This window comes from Ambystoma mexicanum, chromosome 10, assembly GCF_040938575.1.
Source record: "Ambystoma mexicanum isolate Mex_15411 chromosome 10, UKY_AmexF1_1, whole genome shotgun sequence".
Taxonomy (NCBI): domain Eukaryota; kingdom Metazoa; phylum Chordata; class Amphibia; order Caudata; family Ambystomatidae; genus Ambystoma; species Ambystoma mexicanum.
In genome coordinates, this window is record NC_090932.1 from 1,512,806,565 (window position 1) to 1,512,829,358 (window position 22,794).

Sequence of the window (22,794 nt, forward strand, 5' to 3'; positions counted from 1 at the left end):
ACTGAGCATAGAAACAGGTAGCCTGAGGCCATGAGGACTCTTACTGCCCCTAAATGGGAGACAGTCTTCTTGGCGATATTCATAATTGGCTTGCCCAAAGAAGTCATTTCATTCAGGGGTTGCAACTTCATGTACTCTTTTATAAAGTCTTCAGGATTGAGGATGGGAATAATCTACATGTTTTCCACCTCATATGATGTCTTGACCAATGTGCTGGTGGAGCACTTTAATAAAACAGGGAGCATCATGGGTTTTTATAACAGCTTCTAAAGAGTCAGCTCTTCTGTGACATGCCTTATTTTTTGACTACAGGTAGGTACTGCAAAAAGTTTGTTTTAGCCCCTTTGAGGCCCCTATGGGAGGGTCCCTATCACCTTATGGGATGAGGCATGGGAAGGAAACAGGGTCCCCATCCATAATGTGGTGGACTATGGTGCTTGGCATCCACAAGCTGATGTCTCAATTCATGTCAAAGTAAAATGATACACAAAGGGCAAATCATGCATTGGGTAAAGGAATGTTATGACCAGACGGTAGTCCAGGTTGGCTATCCGAAGAGCAATACGCTCTTTCTATAGGGCCTATAAAGCCCTGGGATTTGGTGGATAAGTGAACCCAAAGCGGTCATCGAAAGGGCAGTGGAAGTCACTTGCCTGACATCGGTGGCTCCGAGGACATCAAGAGTGTGTTCTATGTTAACAGACTGAAGCTTTACCCCTGGCTTGAGGAAACAGCTGCTCTGCTCTTGGTGGCAGAAAAGGAAGAAAGCAATCCTCTCTCAGACTCCTCCATGGCAGATCCAAAGATGGCTTCGTCTAAAGGGGCATACATTCTCCACATAAGTGATATCCAGTGAACACACAAAATATTGCTCTTTGCTTCAACAGCTGACCCCCTTGTGTTCTCAGACTGGTGAACACATGATAAAAAGCATGGGACCACAAAATAGGGCTTCCTAGATACATTTTTACAACAACTTCCATGATCCCTAACCATTGAATATGGTTGCAACATCAACACATCTGGAGATTCACAGCTTGTAGACCTCCCCTAATAGAGAATGGGGACAGTATTGCTGCCAAATGTAAGATGTACTGGATGTCAGACAAGGTCTGTGACTTTGAAAGATGAGGGCATTAAGATGATGAGCTGGGGGGTGCCAAGTTTAAGCATTTTTAACTTGACCTCAGGTTACTGGCAGATAGCCTTGATAGATTGTGCCAAGAAGACGACATCATTTCTAACTCTCAACTACGTGTAGCACCTCTGGGTGATCACCTTTGGCTTGAAGATTGACCCTTGCACTTCAATGGTTAGTGATTCCATGCCCTCACTTGTCATCTATTTGGATCACAACAGTCTTTAGCTCTACCCAGGAAAAGCAACTTAAGCACCTTCAAGCGAGGAATTGGGAAATGCAAAAAAAAAAGTTTTCATGGGATTACTGTGCCAGATAGACTGGAGCTTGGTGATCCACCTTGGACATTAGGCTGGTGGGGAAAGGTTCAGCCTTTCCAGAAAAATATGCCAGGGGTTCTTGACTGGGAACCACCCACCATACAAACCTAGGTGGAGGATTCTTTTGGTCTGGCTCTGTGATACTATAGGAATTTTGCAAGACTACGAGACCATAACACCGTTACCAGCACTTAAAGCCAACAAACGTCCCAAAAAGGTTATGTGACATAGGATTGCCCAACGGTGATCCAAGGGCTCAAGGATACCCTGTGGAAATCACTGGTATTGAAAGCACGATACTAAGGCTAACCGGACATACGCATCCAATGTAGGTATAAGCACCGTTTTAACTCAATTAGATGAACAGGGCAGACACCAAGAAGCCTTAATCAATTGCCAACTTAAAGGTAGAGCAAAGAGATGGGCCAGTGTTGAAAGGGAGTGCAGCCTAATAGTTTGGTGGTGTTAAAATGTTTCAGATACTATATGTCAGGATCTAACTTAATAATCCGGACTGACCAAACGCCATCCAGGTAATTTATGGCCATGAAGGGAGAACATTTCAAGTTGTTCAGGTGCTCCATTAGCCTGCAAGAGTTAGCTTTGCCGCTGAGCAGCCTTCCATATAAGCAACATACTGGTATGCTACTCTCTAGAATTAGACGAATACTACTAACAAATTAAAGCTGAGTCCAGTGTGAAGCATCAGAAAGGAGAGTGACACAAAGTTGGAGTTTTCTCAAAGTTTAACATATTTATTAAAAGTAAAGAGGGGGAGCTAAAGGCCTATCTGTCCCTATCCTAACGAGAATGTTCCCAAATAGCAAACTAAAAGCTAAATAAAGATGACCATATGTCCAAATGTATCTGACCCTCACACTAATGCATAGAATCAAGTGCATAAGGTAAATATATCTGGTTTCAGTTCAACAAAACTATGCAAAACTTCAAATGTATAATTCTCACAAAGCACTCCTTGTGACCAGGGTTTGGTTCCCTTACCCTGAATCAATTCAGGAAGACTTGATTCAATGAAATTCTATTCAGTTCAATGAGAAATGTCTTTTCCATCCAATAGTCTTTTAACTTGGTGAAGTAAATGTCTTTCACAAAATACTTGTTAAAAACCAAAGCAACTGTTTCTCCCACAAGTATTCTTCCCAAGATGTAAAGCGGTTAGAAGAATATCACAATTATTCTTCTGGTGGAAAACATTTGTCAGGACAGCACAGCAAATGCCTTTTGTCATATAACAGTTTGTCAGGATGATAAAGTTAATAGTTTCTTTCCACAACCCTTTTTTACCACAACCAGGTTTCTTCAAAGCAACTATTTCTTTCCTGGTTTACTCGCCTGCCCGGAATAAAAACTCCTAAAACTGTAGATTATCTCTTCTGCTGGTGGTAATATTGGTTTTAAAGTTTTGCCACACCAATATCCCTTGTGAGGAGGGTTGTCCAATATTTGTCTGTCTTTATAATTTTGTGGCTGTTGGCAATGTGGGTTGCAGGTTTCCCCAAGCCGATATCTCATGAAAGGATAATTGCACCCATTTTGCCCTTTTATCCTACGTGTGGTATTCAAAAGTCTTTCAGTAATAAATGCTCTGCTTGGAGTGCCTGAGGGCTCCCTCTCATTAGGCCAACTCACCAGCTTTTTTCAGTGTCTCCACGTCACTCCTTGATGCTGCATTGTAGTATCAGTGAGGGCAGCCCTTCAGTGGACTGTCAGACCCTCTGTGGTCCAGCCATAACGTTGACAGCCCTTCTCTGACTGCTGTTGCCTTCACCGCCATTCTCTTCAGCTTCACAGACTCGGGTCTCTGCGTCCTCCAGCACACCTGAGCGACTCATATCGAGTCAGGAGCATGTCTCCTGTACAGCTGGGTTTCTCTCCCTGCTGCCGTCTTCCATGATTCTGCTTCCTACTGCACATACTCTGCAAAATTGCACGCCTTCTCTTCACATGTCGACTTCTGCTGGTGCTTTCGCTTCAACTTCAACTGCTTTTCGGCCTTCAGTGGCTTTGCTGACTTCATTGGTTTCTCTCTGGACTGCTTGTGCCTCTGCTACTCCCCCTTCGACCTGTGGATGAGTCCCACATTTAAATGTCACGCTTGGGTGATTTGAATTGAAAAAACTAGACCACAGGGTTTTCTTAGTAGCACCATTGATCATCATTAACTCTTTGTTCCTCTTCCTCATCTCAGTTCCATAGGCATTATGGGTCTTGACGTCCATAATGGTTTGATTGCTGAATACCAGTTACATTGCTTGGCTCCACTCTACAATATGCCATCAATGTTTTAGGGAGAATGGAGGAATCATGAGTCAAAAGGAGTTACCACGTTCTCCTTATAAATGTCTCCTCCCATGTGATCCTCCCTCATAATACCGCACCAAGGATCAGGATCAGGATCAGGTAGCGGCTGCCATTCACTGGACACATGAGAGAAGGCCCATACCGGGGTTTAAGTGATGATTTCATTGGTGGTGAGAAATTGAGAAATGGCTTCAACTAGATGCTATGTTATTTAAAATAAGTTGATTTCACATTTTCCATAAACAGAATAAGCAATTACATAAAGCAGAACATATTCACATATTTAAAGCAAAGAAATATGAATAAGGTAAATTACAAAGTATGTAATTCCCCACAAAACCACACACACATACACACACACACACCCTAGATACCCACAAACCCTATTAACAACCCAACAACCCTCAACTTCTAATCCTGTACACGCATGGACTCAAAATCTCGGCCCAAACATACAATTCATTAAAAGACACCCACAACACAAGGTTTCTCTCAGTCATACTGTGCCTAGCAAACAAAACATTCTCATAACTAGATAAAACCTGAAACTCATGAATCCAATCCTCCAACTGTATTTTTTTCTGTGTCTTCCAGACCTACATTATTTGTTTAACAGCCACCAATAACAACGTATCTATCCATAGGCTATTCTCCCGTACACATGTTCACCTATCTCTGATAGCAACACAGATGACAATGGCAAATAAAGAAATTACACACCTGACACACTGATCAAATTCAATCCATCCAATACGTCTTTCAAATAACAGCGTATCCTCCTACATTCCCACAATACATACAATAAAGTACCTACCTCTCAACCACAATCCCAACACAAATCATTACCCATCAATCCCAATGTATGCATGCGCACCAGCATCCAATACAAACCCCCCAGTACCCTTTGGTGGATCTACCTCAAGTTCAAGCCTAGCTTTGTCCAATATCCAGCTGAATACAAATGATCCGGTGTAACCACAGACTGTAAAATCTGCTTCCCACTCTCATTACAACTTATCAGAGTGCTCACCATATATCCTGGTTTCATAGGAATCAATTTAAGGAATGTGGAAACCATGCGTGGAGGAGTGTCAAAAATATTACATAACCCTGGCCTCTTCTCAATTAACTGCTGATTAACTGCTGCAGAAAACTCAAACTGTACAGTAACAACATTCTAAGCACTCTATACCTATCCCACTCCCGTTTTCCCAAGTGAAATCTGCACCGCAGCAAACCTCAACAATTTCTCAATCCTCAAAACATCACTGATTCTCAGTAGACCATTCGTGATCAAACTCCGCCAATTCAGAGAAAACCAGGAAACTAACGCCACATGGGCAGCCTCAACAGAAGGCAGACTATTGCACCCAGAAGTCTGTTTTGTGAAAGAACATTATCTAAGGAATAAGGTTGAACAACCTCCCTCTCCGACTCTACCCAACCTGCTACAATACTATCTTCTGAGCCAAATTAATAAACCGACTTCTTCAGCATTTCTTATAATTCTCCAAATCCGGATAATCAAACCCACCCTCATCTACACCCCGCATTAACATAAATCTAGGAATTCTGGACTTCTTCCCACTAGCCCAGAGGAATCCTTGAAAGACCTTGTCAACCCTCTGCACAATTTTCCCTGTGAATCTCGAGGTAGGGATTGCAAAATATAAAGTACTTTAGGGAGAAGCGTCATTTTTATCACATTTACCCTAGCCCAAAGACCTAGCTGTAATCTCTCCCACCTGCTCACATCCCTCAAGATCACATCAATCAGTCTATCTACATTATAATCTAAATTTTTCCTCAAGTTACACAAAATATAAATCCCCAAGTATTTCACTTTCTGATTCGACCATTTATAATCCCCTGAACTAAAACAATCCTGTGCACACATGGGAGATAAAAAGGAAAGACCTCGGTTTTGCCTCTCTACACATATACCATGAATACCCACCTCCCGTCTAATGCAAGCTGCAACCGGTTCCAATGCAATATTAAACAAAAACGGGGAGAGGGGACAACCTTGTCCAGTACCCCTCATCATGACAATTTTTCGAAAGAACTCCATTCAACCAAACATTAGCCTTTGCTCTGACAAGCAAACAACCTACTGCCCCAGAAAAATCTCACCAAACCCCTTCCTCCTTCATTGTTTGTTCTAAAAAAAAAAAACTATTCCGTGTCCAAAAAACATTGCAGCATCAGCAGTAGCACTCCCATGCAGTCCCAAAATATCAATACATGTTCTAATATTATCATAACCAAAAGGCTGACACAAATCCAAACTAGGCTGGATGAATAATCTCCCCAATTTGTCAACATTTTCCTGAAAAGCTTTAAGTCAACATTGTGCAAAGAAATTGACTGATAATTGCCACACTTCGGGTGATCTTCACCCGGTTTTGGGATCAGAGTAATAAGCGCTTCTCACATGGAGGGACATAATCCATCGCCTCCCAAAACCAAATTATATAACTCACACAGAAAAGGAAATAACAGTTTGAAAAACCTTATAAAACTCTCCAGATAAGCCATCCATCCAACCCTGGAGATTTACCAGCCTGAAGTTGGGAAATCACAGTCAAAACTCCTTCATCTGTAATAGCTGCCTCAATTTTACTATCAAGGGCCAGTTTGAGTAAATTAATCATGTTAAAAAGGGTATCCATATCCTGTTCATGTGGGGAGCTACTTTCTTCGTACAAAGCCCTGTAAAATGAACGAAAGCATTCACACATCAGAATTCTTCATTTCCAACACACCTCGATCATTCTCCACACTCTTAACAAATAGTTCTATCTCCCTCTTAACAAATAGTTCTATCTCCCATACCTTTAAGTTTATTCGCCAATAGCCGAACACATTCATCACCTCCCTCCTAATATTTTTGCTTATGGAAGAAGAGACCTTAGTCCATTTGTGCAGCAACTTCTGCCCACAAACAATCAGATACCTTTTGCATCTCCAACCTGTCTTTCCGACAAACCAATCAGTGCATCCTTTCTCTGAAGCCCTGCCAGGTCATTTTCCAACCTCCCAATCTCTGCCAACCCAACCTTTCTCATGTGACACGTACCATTAATCAGCTTGTCTCTCATCGTGGCCTTAAAACTATCCCAAACAACCAACAAATCTGCTGAAACGCGTTTCTCAGCAAAAATAAAACTCAAACACAGAAAAAGCCACCATCAATTCTTGATCTTTCAAAATACTGGTTTTCATTCTCCATCTGTCAAAGCCTCCTTTTCCCAGATCCAAATTAATTCCCACTTCAATCAATGCATGATCCGAAATCCCACTTTCCCTAATCACTGTGTTCACTGTCTTCTCCATAAGCCTGTCCTTAACCAAAATCAGATCTATCATTGAGTATGAATCATGAACAGGGGAATAAAAGGAGCAAGCCCCCTCTGTAGGATTCATCGCCCTCCAAGCATCAACCAAATAAAAATCCTCTACAAACCTATTAAGGGCCTGACTTGCTTTTACATTAGTGTACCTACAACCCACAGAACGATCTAACCTATAGGGCCTCATTACGAATCAGGTGTTAAGGGGTTAACGGCGCTGTAAACGGCACCGACCCTTAACGCCTGATTACAAGGTCCCTTAGCGCCATGGTGATTTTAATGCCTGCTTTTTGCAGACGTTAAAATCCATGGCGCTAAGGGACCATGGTGCTAATTACGCCACCGTAATTTACGGTGGCGTAATTAGCGCCTTCCCCACTCCCATTATGCCCTATGGGGCAAAAATGGGAATGGGGAAGGGTAAAATGGGAAATGGGGATTTACCGCCCCACTCACCTTGGAATGGGCCGGTAAATCCGCCATCCACCATGGTGTAAACGTAGTTTACACCATGGTGGTAAGGGTACGACCCAGGCGGTAACTTACCGCCTGGGTCGTAATGAGGCCCATAGTCTGGAACATGATGAAAACCCCCCCTCGCCCCCAGCCAAAATGACCTTTCCCCATGGGGCAGGGCGGTGCATCCACAGTGCAATAGTCCCTCAGGGCACGGTGACACAAAAGGACCCAGGAGCCGCGGTCAGACTTTCCCTTCTATCTCGGGTCCCCTTGATGCTAGGATACCGAAATGTCACAGGAGGTAGTCTTGCAGAGCCAGCCAAGGATCCCCCAAGTTTCAGGTCGAAACACGGTATGGTGACGCCGGCACCACGGTAGCCCAAAAACATCGCTGGTTAACAACAGGATGGTTCCATGGCTCTTCTGAAGGTTTCCTTAGGTAGGGCACCGAGCAGACATCGGGAATGGATGATGGTCCCTCCAAGGGTCGTAGCTCCTTCACATAACTATTAAAGAGCAAGACAGGTCTCTTCCAGGATAGCAGCAGAAGTTGGTTGCCAGGCCTCCTTCAGTCGGGTCTCAGGTCTCTTCGCAGGTCTCACAGCTGTATACGATGCTTGGCTCCTTCAGGTTTCTCCAAGATCTCTGAAGAATGGGTACCGTGGTCGTCCTCTTATGCTTAAAGCCAGGTAAGAGCTTAAACTCCCACTAGCCAATAGCAGGACTAGCCCACACACACACACACCCCAGCAGTGGTCCAATCAGGACCACTGGCGGGAGCATTCATGCATACAACTCGAACACACTGAAACCAGTTTGTGGCTTGGAGTCTGACTGACCCAGCCCACATCATGCCAGCAAGCACACACAGCCCTCCATTAGCCCACCAAAAGCTTCTGCTTTCCTGGGCACTGGAAGTCCTTGTAAGGATTTTCCTGGCCTTTGAGGCCAGGAAGAAGGCTAAAGGACAAGATGGCAAAAGAACGGGCGAAGAATCTGTGGCACGGCCATGTATGACCAGTAGCCACAGTCAAACGCAGCAAAAGTGGTAAAGCTCAAACAGAAATCCCCAAAAAGTGGGGGAAAGTCACTGCTGCCACCAGCCTATCCTTTCAGCACACCTAGAGTAACCAAAAATCTTCTGAGTGTTAGTCTAGGGCAAAATAAAAATGCACCCTATTGTACTGCAGTGTAAGCTGTATTGTACAATGATAAAAAGTTACCACAGGGGACACAAAAGTAACCAAAAGTAGTAACTTAGTAACACGAATATGGGAAACAAGGTTTCCCGGTACTGACAGTATGAAGGACATCAGGTTCCCCATAGCATATGAGCAAAGGCCAGTGCAGTGAAGCTTAGGGCTTCACTGTACTGCAAAAAGTACAGGTCAGATTCAAAAATAAAAGCAAAAAGCTTGGGGGGTTCCATAAAGATGGAAGGAAATGTGCAGTAAAGAGAAACCTTTCCTAACACCTGCGTTACCTGATCTGTAGTGGTCCCGTAAAAATCTTTTCTTTTACGGTAATGACTGGTGTGGCAAGTCAGAAAAAGGACCAGGACAAAGTATTTCCAGAAACAACCCTGAGCTGTCCTGCTGTCTAAAATTATATTCTATAAAGTAACAATATTCAAAAGGGTGCTCGTGGGTATGCCTCTCCAAAATCAAGATAGTCCTTGTAACGAGGTTCTAAGGCATAGATGACTCAGAGCCTCAGTTGTGACACAAGTAAGCTTCTTTACTTAGTTCAGTTCCAGAAACAATAACAGGACACATCAGGTAAGACACTTGGGAGACTGAGGTCCCAGCACCGAAATCCTGCAGGAGTTAAGTTTATAGCGTGAGGGTCAGAATAGAACTTTGGACACGGAAAAGTTTTCTTTGGACATTCTGACATAGATCGATCCTTGGTTTTGGTTTAGGTAGGGACATTCCTCTCAGAGCAGGGTCAGAGAGGCCTTTTCCCAACCCCCTTCTATTAAGTCTTTAACCAAAATCATGGCTAACTTGTGTCTGAGTTTCATTCCTGACTCCTCACACATCCCTGTTGCCACTGTGTACCTCTAGTTTCCTTGCAGTGCTCCTCGGGAGGACAGACGTTTGGCGCAGGCATGGCTGCTTCCTCTGGGTTTTCCACTCTGGACGGAGCTTGCGCCTCTATCCCGCGGGTTTCCAACTGCTCTGCGGTGCCCATCTCTCGGCCCGCCTGTCATGCCTTGTACTTCCAATTGGGGCACTCAGCCCGCCGCTCCTGGCAGGGCTCTCAGCGTTCCATGGGCTCGGCCTCACATTGGTCGGCCATGTTTGGTGTAAGCTCTCATCTTCCTGCCAAGGGGATGGTTCTGCCCATAAGAGGTTCTACAGTTCTCTCGCTCTGGTTCTTAGCATGGATTCACCGTTTATGCCTCTTCTAGGGGATGGGATTCCCATGGCTCTCTCAATCTCAGCTGATCCTGTGCACATAGGGGGTCAGAAACCACACCAATCTTCCTTGCAGGAAGTTTCCATTTATTAGTCATTTTAACTTCCATATAGCTAACAAAAGATAGTATTGGGAACTTGGGGATAAATCAGGCATGGTAACAATCTGAGCTGTTCAGGCGGAAAGCTTGCCTCCCACATGGGTCACCCTCTCCTTTAAAAGTTTGAATCCCATGGCTGAGCCGATTTAGCATTTCATTTTTGTGAAGGTGGCAAATTCAGTACCAGAAAATTGGGTAACACCACAAGATTTTTCAGCATCTAGAGACAGGAGGTGGCTGGCTAGAAAAAATATATAAAAACCCATATTATTATAATATGCATATAAAGCATGAACTGAAAATGTATGGTATTACTGAGTCATTTCAGGCTGTGCATGACATAGGATGGCAGCAACTAGTTACGAGGTAGCATATTACATTTGGTGAAAAAATAATACAAATCATTAACTAGCATTGGGTAACATTATTGGGCATGTGAGGCTGTGTGTGCATGTGATGTCAGCACCTGCACATGTAAGGCTGCACCTTTAAGATTTGGAAATGATTATTTTTCATTATAAATCTTCATCTCTCTTGGGAGAGATATATATGTGTGTATATATATATATATATATATATATATATATATATATATATATATATATATATACACACACACACACATACACTCTAGTGGAAAAGCCATTGTGCACTGTCTAATGTGTGTAAAGAAAGACATTTTTAGAGTGTAAATATATTATGTGGTGTATTTTAACGTAATTTATGTTAATAGAACAAATTATTGTTTGAGTAGGATCTTACACCTTTTAGGTGGAGGAGTAGTAACCTCAAACAAAATCTCACTGAATCCGTTGAAAGTTCAACATAGTACACACGGCCAACTATTGTATCTGCTCCTCATTGTGTTGGATTCTACTTCTGGGGTTTGGACTCAAATGTATAATATTGAGGGATGTCAAGAGTAATAAATTTTGCGCGCAGCATGATTCGAAGTAGACCTGAGATCATAAAATAAAGTAAATTGAAGTCAAATAAAGTTTCAAACTTACATGAAGAATATTTTTTCTTTTTTATTTATTGGATTTTCTGATACAACAAAACATATGCGTCTAAGAGCACAATCCCCTAAACCCCCTACGTCCCCCCTCTCCTCCCCTCCCAGTACACGGGTACGACCTTATATAACAGTGATCATGTATCAGGATATACCTAGTAGGTGTAACCTGTGTGGACAGTATTGTTCTACAAAGTTTCCATCAAGAAAGTCCAGACTCGGCACCCATTCCGTCGAAAACTTTGTCTGTTCCCACTGTATCACGCATGTGACCCATTCTAGGGACACAAAGTTCCATAGTTTGTGAAACCAGTCCATGATATGTGGAGGGTCTGTAGTTTTCCACTTGTAGGCTATAATGTGTAGAGCTGCCATATGCAGTATGCAATATGCTTTACTTCTATGTTTTTGCCATAGTCTATTGTCCAGCTCTGCTATGCCAGGAAGATTTCACCTATAGGTCGCTTTGCTTTAGCCCCAAACATTGCCTGGATATTTTCATTTACTTCTTTCCAGAACTCCTGTATTTTAGGACACGATCACCATACATGTAACCAGTCCCCGGTCCTCCCACAATGTCTCCAACAGGAGTCCCGATTGGTCGGGTTCATTTTATGCAGCCGCTCTGCTGTATAGTGCCACTGGACCATGATTTTAATCATCCAGAATGCCCTAATCTGGAGGGACCTGGTCAAGCGGGGGATATATCAGCTCAAAGGTTTGTCCAAATGTCCACAGAGTGTGATCCAGAGTGTTTTTTCCCACCTGGTTTGATATGGTAGTTTTGCCTGCGGGGGCTTGTCCGTAAGAAATGTGTATATTTGTGAAATCAGATGTTTGTCCCCAGGGTTTGAGGTGAGAAATGTTTTGAATGGAGTGAGAGGTCTGTGCTGCTGCTCTGTTAAGTGAAGCCATTAAACAATGGTGCACCTGAAAGTATGGGAACTGTTGGGTCTCCTGTAGACCCAATTTATCTTTGCATGCATTGAAGGATTTGATGTCATTCCACGAAAACATCTCGGAATTTCATACATCCCACCGTTTTCTATTGTGGGAATGAGTTGACCTTTAGGCCCAGAGAGAAAAGTGGGTTCGCAAAGAGTGGGGTCAAAGGGGGCAGAAAATGTTGTGATACGGTGCTGTCTAATTGCCTGACCCCACGAGTCCTCCGCCACTTTTCGTGATTTCACTGTAGTATGTTACGAGGCCAATCGATTCTAGGTAGCCACAGTTTTTCTTCAATTTGTGGGCCCACTATTGCTTTTTCCATCTGCCCTTATCTGTATTCTACCCAAACCAATCTTTTTGTAACACTTACCTGGACTCCTCGGGAGCGTAATGCCTTCTCAGCCTGTGGACCTGTTACTTGGGCACTTTTGGATTCCTTTTCTGTATAAACAACAATAACAACAATAGAACTGCTATAATACCCGATTTCTGAGAAGTTGCTATATAACTGTGTTCTTTGGTAATCCCTCCCTTCTCAGCTGCGTTTGTTTTGTGGAGCTCTCCATCCTGTACATCCTGTACACAGGCGCGTTGGAATGAAGAAACTTTAACTTGGAAGGCTGAGGTGTTCAATCGACTCTTGCCTTTATCATTTCTTTGCTTTTCCAGAATTGTCTTGGGTAAGTATGCAGAGAAAATACTATAGTCTTTTAGATTTGGAATAGTCCCTACGTTGGAGAGATCTCTCTTTCTAATATTTTCCCTTTTTCTTGCAGGTTCTCGGATTTCGCAGAGTCCAAGGGCTGTGGGATGACTGGGACGTTACTCGGGATGGAGAAACATTTAACTAGCGTAAGTTTGTCTATGCGGAGTAACTGTAGCCTTGTGGGGAAAAAGCGCCGCAATAACTGAGCGGTGAAAACTTGAAGAAATGTCAGGTATGTAAACTTATTTAAACAACTTCTTTCTTATTTTCTATTAAGTTCTTTTATCAATTAAATAGCTTATTTGTCTGCAGGTTTTCGGAAAGCTGAGGAAAAATACCTTCGGAAAAAGCGGTGGCTGCTGAGGAAACTTCTGAATGAAGGTACTGCGACTGCGAATGATGAATGCTGCGGCTGTGAGAGAACTTCTGACAGAAGATGCTGCGGCTACAGACAAACACAACTGACTGAAAACTACTTCGGAGAGAACTTTGGTTGGGTAAGTCTTTTCAAGAACTATGGAATTCTGTTGTTTTTCTGTGAAAACTAATGTCTCTGATTTTTCCTTTGACAGGTTCTGTGAGGAAAGACGCCGGTAGCGTAACCCGCTGTCAGCGGAGAAGACGCGAAGCGAGCGCTCCGGCGGAGGCCGGCTGAAGTAGCTTCCTCTGCAGTAAGTATGGCGCGTGCTGTAAGTTATCAATGGATCTGGCGGCAACCATGTTTAGTATATGAGACCACTGTAAGCACTAAGAGAGACTATGGGAGCATATGCTATGAATGGTACAAATGCCATGTTTGCCAGGCTTGTACCCACTTTTGACCTCCTGACTGATGTGATGTACCTTGCTTCTCCTGCAAGCCTGAATGGGAACTGTACTCACTTACTGGGATCATGACACTTTTATAACTCGTAGCTGTGATGCATGATAATATTCCCGAAAATGTGCAAGGCCCGATTCCCCTCCCCCCTGCTTGGAGAATCATTAAGGTTTTTCAGCGCAATCCAGGGGGTTAGTGGGAGGTTATTTTTCCATATGTAGTCGGACACCAATTTGTTTAATGTGCAAAAGAATGTGGCCGGGACCACAATTGGAAGCGCCTGAAATAGGTATAGGACCTGATGCAGGATAACCATTTTGATGGTATTGATCCTCCCTAGCCATGACACTGAAAGAGGGGTCCACCTCTGCAATTGTTTTTGGATATTCGCTATTAGTGGCTAGAAGCTCGCTGTATAAAGTTCCCTCAGTGTTCGTGTAATAGACTGCCCCAAGATCAGCATAGTTCTGTCGCTTCATTGCCTTTATTAATTCTTCTTGTTTGACCGATGAGTTTTAATATTTCTGATTTAGTGATGCTAATTTTCAAGCCGGCGGCCAAGCAGAACTGTACCAGTTCCTGCAGTGCTGTGAGGACCGAAATGACCGGATCCATAACCGCAAGAAGCATGTCATTCACATACACCATCAGTTTGTGGGAGTACCCACCAAAGCTTATGCCTTTGATCGCCTCCAATTGGCGCATTGGTGACAACAGTGGTTCCAAATTAAGAGCATAAAGAAGGGGGGAAAAGGGGCAACCCTGTTTCGTACCCCTGTGGAGGGGGACCGGGTGGGACAGCTGGCCGTTTATCACAAGTCTAGCCATTGGATTGACAAAGTGAGTGCGTATCATAGCAATGCATTTAGGGCCAAATCCCATTGCTTGTAGGGTATTAAAGAGAAAGGACCATTCAACCCTGTCAAATGCCTTTTCTGCATCGAGCGATACCAGTACTGCGCGACGTCTGCGTTTTTGGACATTTTCTACCAGGTGCCACACTCTCCTGAGGTTATCATGGGTTCGGTGACTCTTTATGAACTCAGTCTGATCAGGGTGAATCATCGCTGGCATTAGGCTCTCTAGCCGATTTGCCAGAATTTCGGTGTACATCTTCGCGTGTGTTTTGATAAGTGCGATCGTATGGTATGATCCACATTTAGCTGGATCTTTCCCTGGCTTGGGGAAGAGGACGATTTTGGCTTCTTCCATGGTATTGGTTATCTTTCCGGAGGTGGCAAACAAGTTGAAAAGGTCATTGAGCCTGGGTGTAAGAGTGGTATGAAATGCTTTGTATAATGAGGTTGGGAATCAGTCTGGGCCTGGGGACTTAGTCGGGAGATTCGATATTACATGTAGCACCTCCTATCAGGCGATGTCGTCGAGTGTTTCCCTGTCTGTTATGGGCAGGCTTTGTAATGTTGTTGCCTGTAAGTATTCATGTTGGAGTGTTTGGTCAGGATGATCCGACTCAAAGGGTTGAATAAAATGCCTGAAACTGTATAGCAACGTTGAATAAAATGCCTGAAGCTGTATAGCAATTTGTTCCGATGTCGTCAGTCTTTTTGCCTGTTGGGTACTCAATCGCCAGAATTCTTTGGCCAGCATTTTTTTGTTTTAATTGTCTGGCTAAATGTCTATCAGCTATCATAATATTTTTGCTTTAAATATATCAAGCTCCTTTAGGCTTGCTTTGTATGAAAGAGATCTAATTTGCCCTTTGCATTCCTATATTGCTATTGAAGTCCCGGGCTAGAATCCATCTCTCCATCTGTTGTCATGTTTCCAACTTCGGCTTCGAGATCCAATTCCATTTTTCTCCTGGGCTTCTCCCTGTGTGCCTCTGCCACAATAATCTACCCCCTTAGAGTTGCCTTGAATGCGTCCCAGATCACATACATCTTTGTGTCCGAACTGGTGTCAATTGTAAAGTATTGTGCCATTTTGCGCTCTAAATCATCGCAGATATGATCTGATTGGTTATTTATAACGCGCTTAATACCCAGAGGTTTCTAAGCGCAGACCCAAGGATCGACCCTGCGTTGCTCCGTGTTGTCTTGCTTCCAAGGCGAGCACTTTGCCCCGAGCTATCCTCCCGAGACTTGGTCCATTAGCAGTGCGCTACGGAATCTCCAACTCCGTAATTTAGGATATGATCTGGGAAGGTTGAGAGCAAGGGGCATGGTCCAAGATAGTTATTGTGTGGGTCTCTGTGATATTCTCCCCATCATCGTGGCCGAGGCCCAGATGAAATCTATCCTACAGAAGGATTTTTGGACATGAGAGTAATGAGTATGCGATTTAGTCACCACGCAGGGATGTCCAGACAAATATTGTGTTACGGGTATGCCGATGTTAGGGCATATTTAGTATTTGAGCTTGTGTCCCGGGAGGGATCCCATGCAATGTTTAAGTCCCCCAGTAGTAGTAGTATTGTTTCGCCTACACTAAAGTATTCCAATTTCGAGAAGACCATTTTCAAGAACCACTCTTTGACAGAATTCGGGGCGAAGATGGAAGAAACTGTGAAGCTAAGCGAACCTATCTGAAGGAGAAGGAAAATGTATCGACCCTCTTTATCTGTGTTCATCTTCACAATTGATACAGCTTTAAATACGAAGAGTACCCCCACTTTTTTCCTCTTGGTGTTGTCTTGCACGATCTTAGGGTATTGTCTGAGTTTTAATATGTGTGTCTTGTATTTTGATGGGTTTCCTGGAGTGCGACTAGGTCGGGTTGATGTATGGATAGAAGATGTTTCCTTCATTTGACGGGGGTATTAAGCCCTGTATGTTAAGTGTCAGTCACTGGCATATGCGTTGGTAGCGTGGTGTATATGCTTGGGGATATCCTGGTGAATCGAAAACTCAATAGTACCTTTAAAGAGTCCCTCGGGTACCTCCCATACCCCCCCACACCCTCAACAGTTGTAATAACCCTGACCCCTGTTGTCCCCCCACCCCAACTTCTCCCCTTCTTAAAACATAACCCCCCCATCCAACCCTCCCTGGTATAGGCCACCCTTGCTAATCCATCCTGGAACTTGGTCCGCAGAGGTAGCCTACCATTAAGACCAGGAACACGTGCAGGGTATCCTAAAACACCTTTGATTACTTTCAGTGGATTCCAAGGTGAGCCCAAACCATACCGCAATTAACTTATACATTGGTTATGCAGCTCGCCGATGAATTACCAGCATCTGCAGATTAATCTATTTGCAGGGGTGTCTTTGGGTGGCCGAGCATGCAGGGCTGTGTGGTCCGAGGAGCATCTCCTACTTCCCCTGCAATTTTGTTCTTTAGTTGCCCATTCCCAGGAACGGGGCCCCTCGAGGGTATAGTTGCGGGGCATGGTTGTACCAGGGCGATCATCCAGTTCTATCTGCATAATCCAGGCCCCCTCCTATTAGTCACCCTATGTTGTTTACCTTCCCAGCTGAAAAGGAGGCCAGAAGGGAAGGTCCATCTGTATGGTATCTTCTAGTATGGGGCCTACTCTATGAATCCTGTTGATCAGAATTTCCACCTCGCCTTACGCATTCATAAGGTCCCTAAAACACTTGATACTTCAGATTTTAAATCTGCGTTGTGCACCGTTTCGGGAACATTTCTGATGCGGATATTAGACCTTTGTGATCGATTGTCCAGATCTTTACACTGTCATTTAATATTATGTGTTGTCCTGGGCAATCTAGGGCCAGGTCTTGAAGGGTTTTTTCATTTGTATCGACCCTTTCTTCAAGAGAGGAAACATCTTTCCTCATTGCTGCCAGTTCTGACTTGAATTTGCTAGTAAATGTGTTGAACGAATTGCACTTGCACTTGCAGGGAGGTGGAGAGCCTCTCCTGAAAATTCTTGAAAACATTGCTACATTTCTTCTTTGGCTGCGGCCATGTCATAATCTAGCGTTCCTACATTGTTCCATGTCGAATCCAGGCTGAAGTGGGTCCCCTCTGACTTTGACCAGCACTCTTGCATTGGATTTGTCTTGGGGGTGGGTTTCTGCAGAGGTTTCCATGTAGTTTTTTCCCCTTTGCTCCGGGTATTGTCCTCTTTTGCACAAACTGGAGGGTCTCCACTTCCCCCTATTGTTCAGTTTCCCTGATTCTGGATGGGTCCGGGCTGAGTCAAACCCTCTACTCAGCTGCATGCACAGTTTTGCGATCTCCTCCACAGGGGCCCGATTGAGGTGGGGGCCTACCACGGCACCAGTCCCTGAGTATTCCTGCCGATTACTGCCAATTTGCCTTGCTCGTTTCGGTCAAGGTGCCCCCCACATCTTATGCATATTATTTTTAGTGGGTATGCTGAGTGGGCGGTGCTACCCATGTGCCCTGGACTCCCCTACTTCTCGCCTTGCAAATGTAGGGCTGCGGGTCTCCACTGGCCGTACCGCCGAGAAAGTGATAGATCTCAAAGGCCCCGAGTCAGCTCTGATGGAAAAGGATGATTTGATGATATATGTTAAATACTGGTTAGCAGCTCCCACTTACCACCCAGGTCTGTGGCAGACTGACCTGTCTTGACCCTCAAGTCAAAGTTGTTGGAAAAATGCATACCACTTCAAATGTTTAGCAGAAAAGCTCTAAGCTCACCAAGCAGGCCATTATCAAGGTCAGCGCTGCAGGGCCTGGCTGTGCAGCAGATGCAAACAAATGACTGCCAGGCAGTAGAATGAGTATCGCTGCACTAGCGATACTGAGCACAGAGACGGGGGGGGGTTGAGTTTGTGACAGCACTTTTTGTACTTTTGCAGACAACACATACAACATTGCTAAAAACTTGATAAAAGCACATGTCTAGCCTGGAAAGGCCACAGTGTCAAGTCCTGCCTTAGGAGGTTTAGGTGAGAGGCTGCACTATGGAACATGGTATTCAAGAGAAGTTCATTAAGAGCACTCCTAGAGAGAATCAAAAGGAAAGCACCAGGTAAGATAGCTCATTGAGTTAAGTGCTCAATGATCAGATCTTTCTGCAACCTGCAGCTAACACTTTCCAATCCAGGCAGGGCCAACCAGCCAGTAATTTATCCGTGGTCAAACAATTGATTAGCATTAAGTTCTTTAACAGCAAACCACATTTACAATGCTACAAAGTAACAAAATTACAGAACAAAGCGATACAAAAAAGACATAGGTTATCAATAATTAATATGTTAGAAAATATTCTAGGTAAAAGTGGAGTTCAGCATTTTATTATGTATATAGTGTATATAATACATACTATGAGCTATTGAGTTCGAGCACTTGATAATTAGGCTTACTCTATACACTCTTAGATCTTTACTATGTCAAAGAAACAAACTTCAAATAGATTTTGTTGCCTCCAGAATACTTTTCTCATTTCAATTCATTCAAAATATACAAATATCTAACAGAACGTGCTTGCAAACTGGAGAAAAGCCCAAACAAAGAAACGTAAACGTTTCGGGCTACATGCTTTCTGAAGTGATATACAGTTCAATGAATGGACATCTTGGAGCAACTTTCTTTTATATCACTGCAGTAATACGTTAAAATTATAATTGTTCTTTTATAAAGCACTTAATACCAGAAATTGGTTTCTAAGCACGGGATCAGGATTCAAACCTGTGTTGCACTGCGTTGTCTTGCTTCAAATACAAATGTGTTGCCCCTGAGCTATCCACCTCACAAACCAATAGGTCAATATGTTGCTGAGGAAACGGGGACATGATCTAAGAAATTGCTAACTTGGGCTCGGACTAAAAGGTGACCTTATATTATATGATCCCAGACCCTGACCTCTTGGCAATACCCTCATTCTGTATTGCTAAAGAATGTTGTGAATGGCATGAATGTATATCTTGAACATCGATTACAGATGGTATAATGAAAAGGAAAGGGTGTTCTGATTAAGAACACTTACCAGTCACTGTTCCTGTGAAGGTGGAATTCGAATAGATTTCAGCTTGAACAGTCAGACTTCCAATAATGGTAGAACTTTGGCAAGCAATGACAAGAACAGTTTGAACCACGCAAATTGTGCAGCAGTTTGTCTCGTTGGTGCCGCACAGAGGAGGACTCCATGTTACTGTCACCACAAAGGAATTCTAGGAGGAAAAATAGAAATTTCGTTCAGATGGAGAATTGGAAACTCTTTTACAGTGGGGTTTCTGCCAAAAAAGAAACAAACACAAGAAATAAAAAACGTCTGGGCCAACCAGACTACACACAGCACTTAGCTTAATTATCCCAGAAAATTCTAGAGACTATCTTTTATTAGCGCTTAACACCAGAGACAGTCTCTAAGCATGAATGCGTTGCCCCCACGATATCCTCCCGGTATACTGGTACTGTGGCTTTTCCTGTAACTATTTCGGTTAGTACGCTCATCTCTAGATTATAAACTGCAAGATTTATCACATAAAAGGCATCGAATGTGTGAATGAAATATACCCCTCAGCACCAGCCACACCAGACACCCCCCTATATGCAGGTGGTCTATTCAACTGAAGAAATTATGTATTTCTTGAGGTAACTTTATTTACTTTGAGAATATGAGATCAAAGCACAAATGACTAAACTCTGATAGTGTTATTTATGATGGATAATCTTTCTTCCACATACTCCTGTTTGAAATAGCTGCAAGCGGTGCGGCTTTGTTAAGCAACATGTAAATCATGCTTTCAGCTAGCTAACTGAACGCATGACTCTTCTCTCCAGCACATTACCAACTAAACACCACAATGGCTGGCCAGCAGAAGCGAAATTGAAGGGAAGGGTCACCTACACCAGAGGCAAGGTGGAAGCCCTCTGTCTGAGCAGAATTTTGAGGCGACTGGTGTCCCCAGAAACGGCTTACAAATTCAAAGATCATGTAGCCGGTGCACAACAGTCACCAGAGATACCCATGTATACGGGGCCATAAGAACCAAGAAAAAATAGCAAAGCCCCCTGAGGAGTCTCTCATTCAGTCGGCAATCCCATCCCAGTCGGCAGGCGTGCCGTGGATTTCCAGACCTTCCTCTGCTATTCCCTGCATGTTGTGGCCTGACAACATTGCCTCCTAGCAGATCATGATATATAAAAATCATAGAATTTGTTGACAAATGAGATTGGACGCAGTCTACCTCCACATACAGTCACCTATAGTGACATATGCGTTGATGGAAGCAAGCAAGTACTAGAATAAGACTTATGGGATTTGATTGGACTGAAATAGAGGCCCATGCATTGAAGGAAAAGGTTGGTTCTGTTAAAGAGGAATCTTGGGCTTGGTTGCCGTCTATTCTGTCATGCAATAATTCAAATTAGCAAGTGGTCAGAAAGCTCAAACATTCACTGTTTGTGGCCTCTTGGAATACACAAGCACTAGAGGACCTTTTTTCCACTGGAGAACTCAATTTAAAGGAATATGGCATACTGTGTTTCCAGGAGACATGGCTACGAAGTAAATCAAGCCTGAGTGGTTTTGTTAAATTCTGCAATTAAAGCCCTATTGGAAGAGGTAGGGAAGTGTGTCTTCAGAAAATCCTACTCGGCACATAGAAATGATGGAACTGAAAAGAATGTTTGAGTCTACAAAAACCAGAGAAAGAAATCAAACACTTAGTACTCTGTAACCTAAATATATGTTTGTTTTATTAAACTGTTATTTAGTTACAATAAACCTTTAACACTATCAAATTAATCAAAAGTAACCTATATCGAACCCTACCCAAAATGACTTTTATAAAAGATAGTGTTGGAGCTGGTTGATCAATTAGTGAGCAGGGAAAGAAATATTTGTTTTGATTTGTGGTGATCTCAATTGCAAAGGCCTAAATGAGTCGGGTCAAATTATAGGGGCGTAGTTTCAACCTCTAACCCCATCCGAATCAAGGGGCTTGGAATGGAATGAGGCCATGTCATCAAGGGATTGCCGCTTATTGAATGGCTCTACGTCAGGCGATATGCCACAATCCAACACATGGTCACGGGGAAACCAAGTAGCAATCATAGATTACGTGTTTGTCTCTAGGAATTTCTTCCCATTGGTAGATTCCCTAGGGTTCTATGGCGAGTGATCATAATGTCGTGAGCTTGAAATGGCTTAGACAAGATGTAAAACTGGTATTTCAGGGCCTGGACCTGTCAGTAGTCAATGGATAGACTGGGTTAAAAATGACAAGAACATGGGTCTTTTTATTTCACAGTTTGCTAAGAATCTGAACATACATGATGGAAGGTTAATTGGGGATTGAGTGGGTTACACACCATTCTTGAGGAATTTGGCATCTGGTAAATGTCACCCGAATGGATCTGGTTATAATCACTGTCCCAATTTTCGTTGGATCCAGCAGTCATTGTAAAAAAGATATGCAAGTCCTGGATTTGTTGGCCAAACGCAGCAATGCTTCAGCATAATGCATAGAACATGCTGAAGGCCCACATGAAATATGGGGCTTCCTAAAAGATGAGAACTATGCTCACACACCTATCCAGACATGCAGCTGAGGCGGTCGGGGACGTGTGTGTCTCTCGCACTCTCTCTCGCACTCTCTCTCGCACTCTCTCTCGCACTCTCTCTCGCACTCATCACCAGGTCTGCTTTCCACTGCATGGTCTCTTGGTCCACCAACTGCACACCATACCTCACCATCGCCATTCTATCCCGCACTACACCACTCCCCCGGGTCAACTGCCCCATAGGGCTAATCTATCCCTGTTCTTTCCCCAGGGGATTGGGTCTTTGGGTCACAGGTTAATATATTACCAAGTCCTACCCCCTTTGTCTCCGGCATGTTTTTCGTTGGCTCGGCACACACCAGCTCTTTTTCACCGTGTAGTTTATCTAAATCAGGAAAGTTTATCTTTCCTATTTTGTGGTTGATATGTTGAGATTTGGCGATAGTGACACTGCGCAAGATCATTCTGGTCATGAGGTTTTCTTTGCGACAGCCTGTAGACTTCTGGGTTATGTAGTTCTGGCAAGGAAACAAGAGACCTGACCAGGACAGATGCAAACCCAAGAAAAGAGCCAATTTTGAGGTAAGGATCCTTAAAAGTCCCTTCAGTAGAGTATTCAATAAAGAGAAAGAGACAAAGTCAATAGATACAGCTTTGGTTATGGTGAAAAGTCAGGTAAGTCTGAGTTCTACTCTATAGGCGTGGAGAAGACATCAACCAACCACAGGGGATGTCAGTGAAGACTTCCCACTCCAGGTTTAAGACTGCAAAGCCCCAGGAGGAA

General features: G+C 43.6%; 1 protein-coding gene across 1 annotated transcript in view; it reads right to left on the reverse strand.

Moving 5' to 3' along the window:
• TCTN2 (tectonic family member 2) overlaps positions 1-22,794 on the reverse strand; it is a 794,052-nt gene that overhangs the window by 607,285 nt on the left and 163,973 nt on the right. Inside the window, exon 4 of the mRNA XM_069619693.1 lies at positions 19,489-19,672. Within this exon, the coding sequence (XP_069475794.1) occupies positions 19,489-19,672 (184 nt within the window). The remainder of the gene's footprint in view (positions 1-19,488; positions 19,673-22,794) is intronic.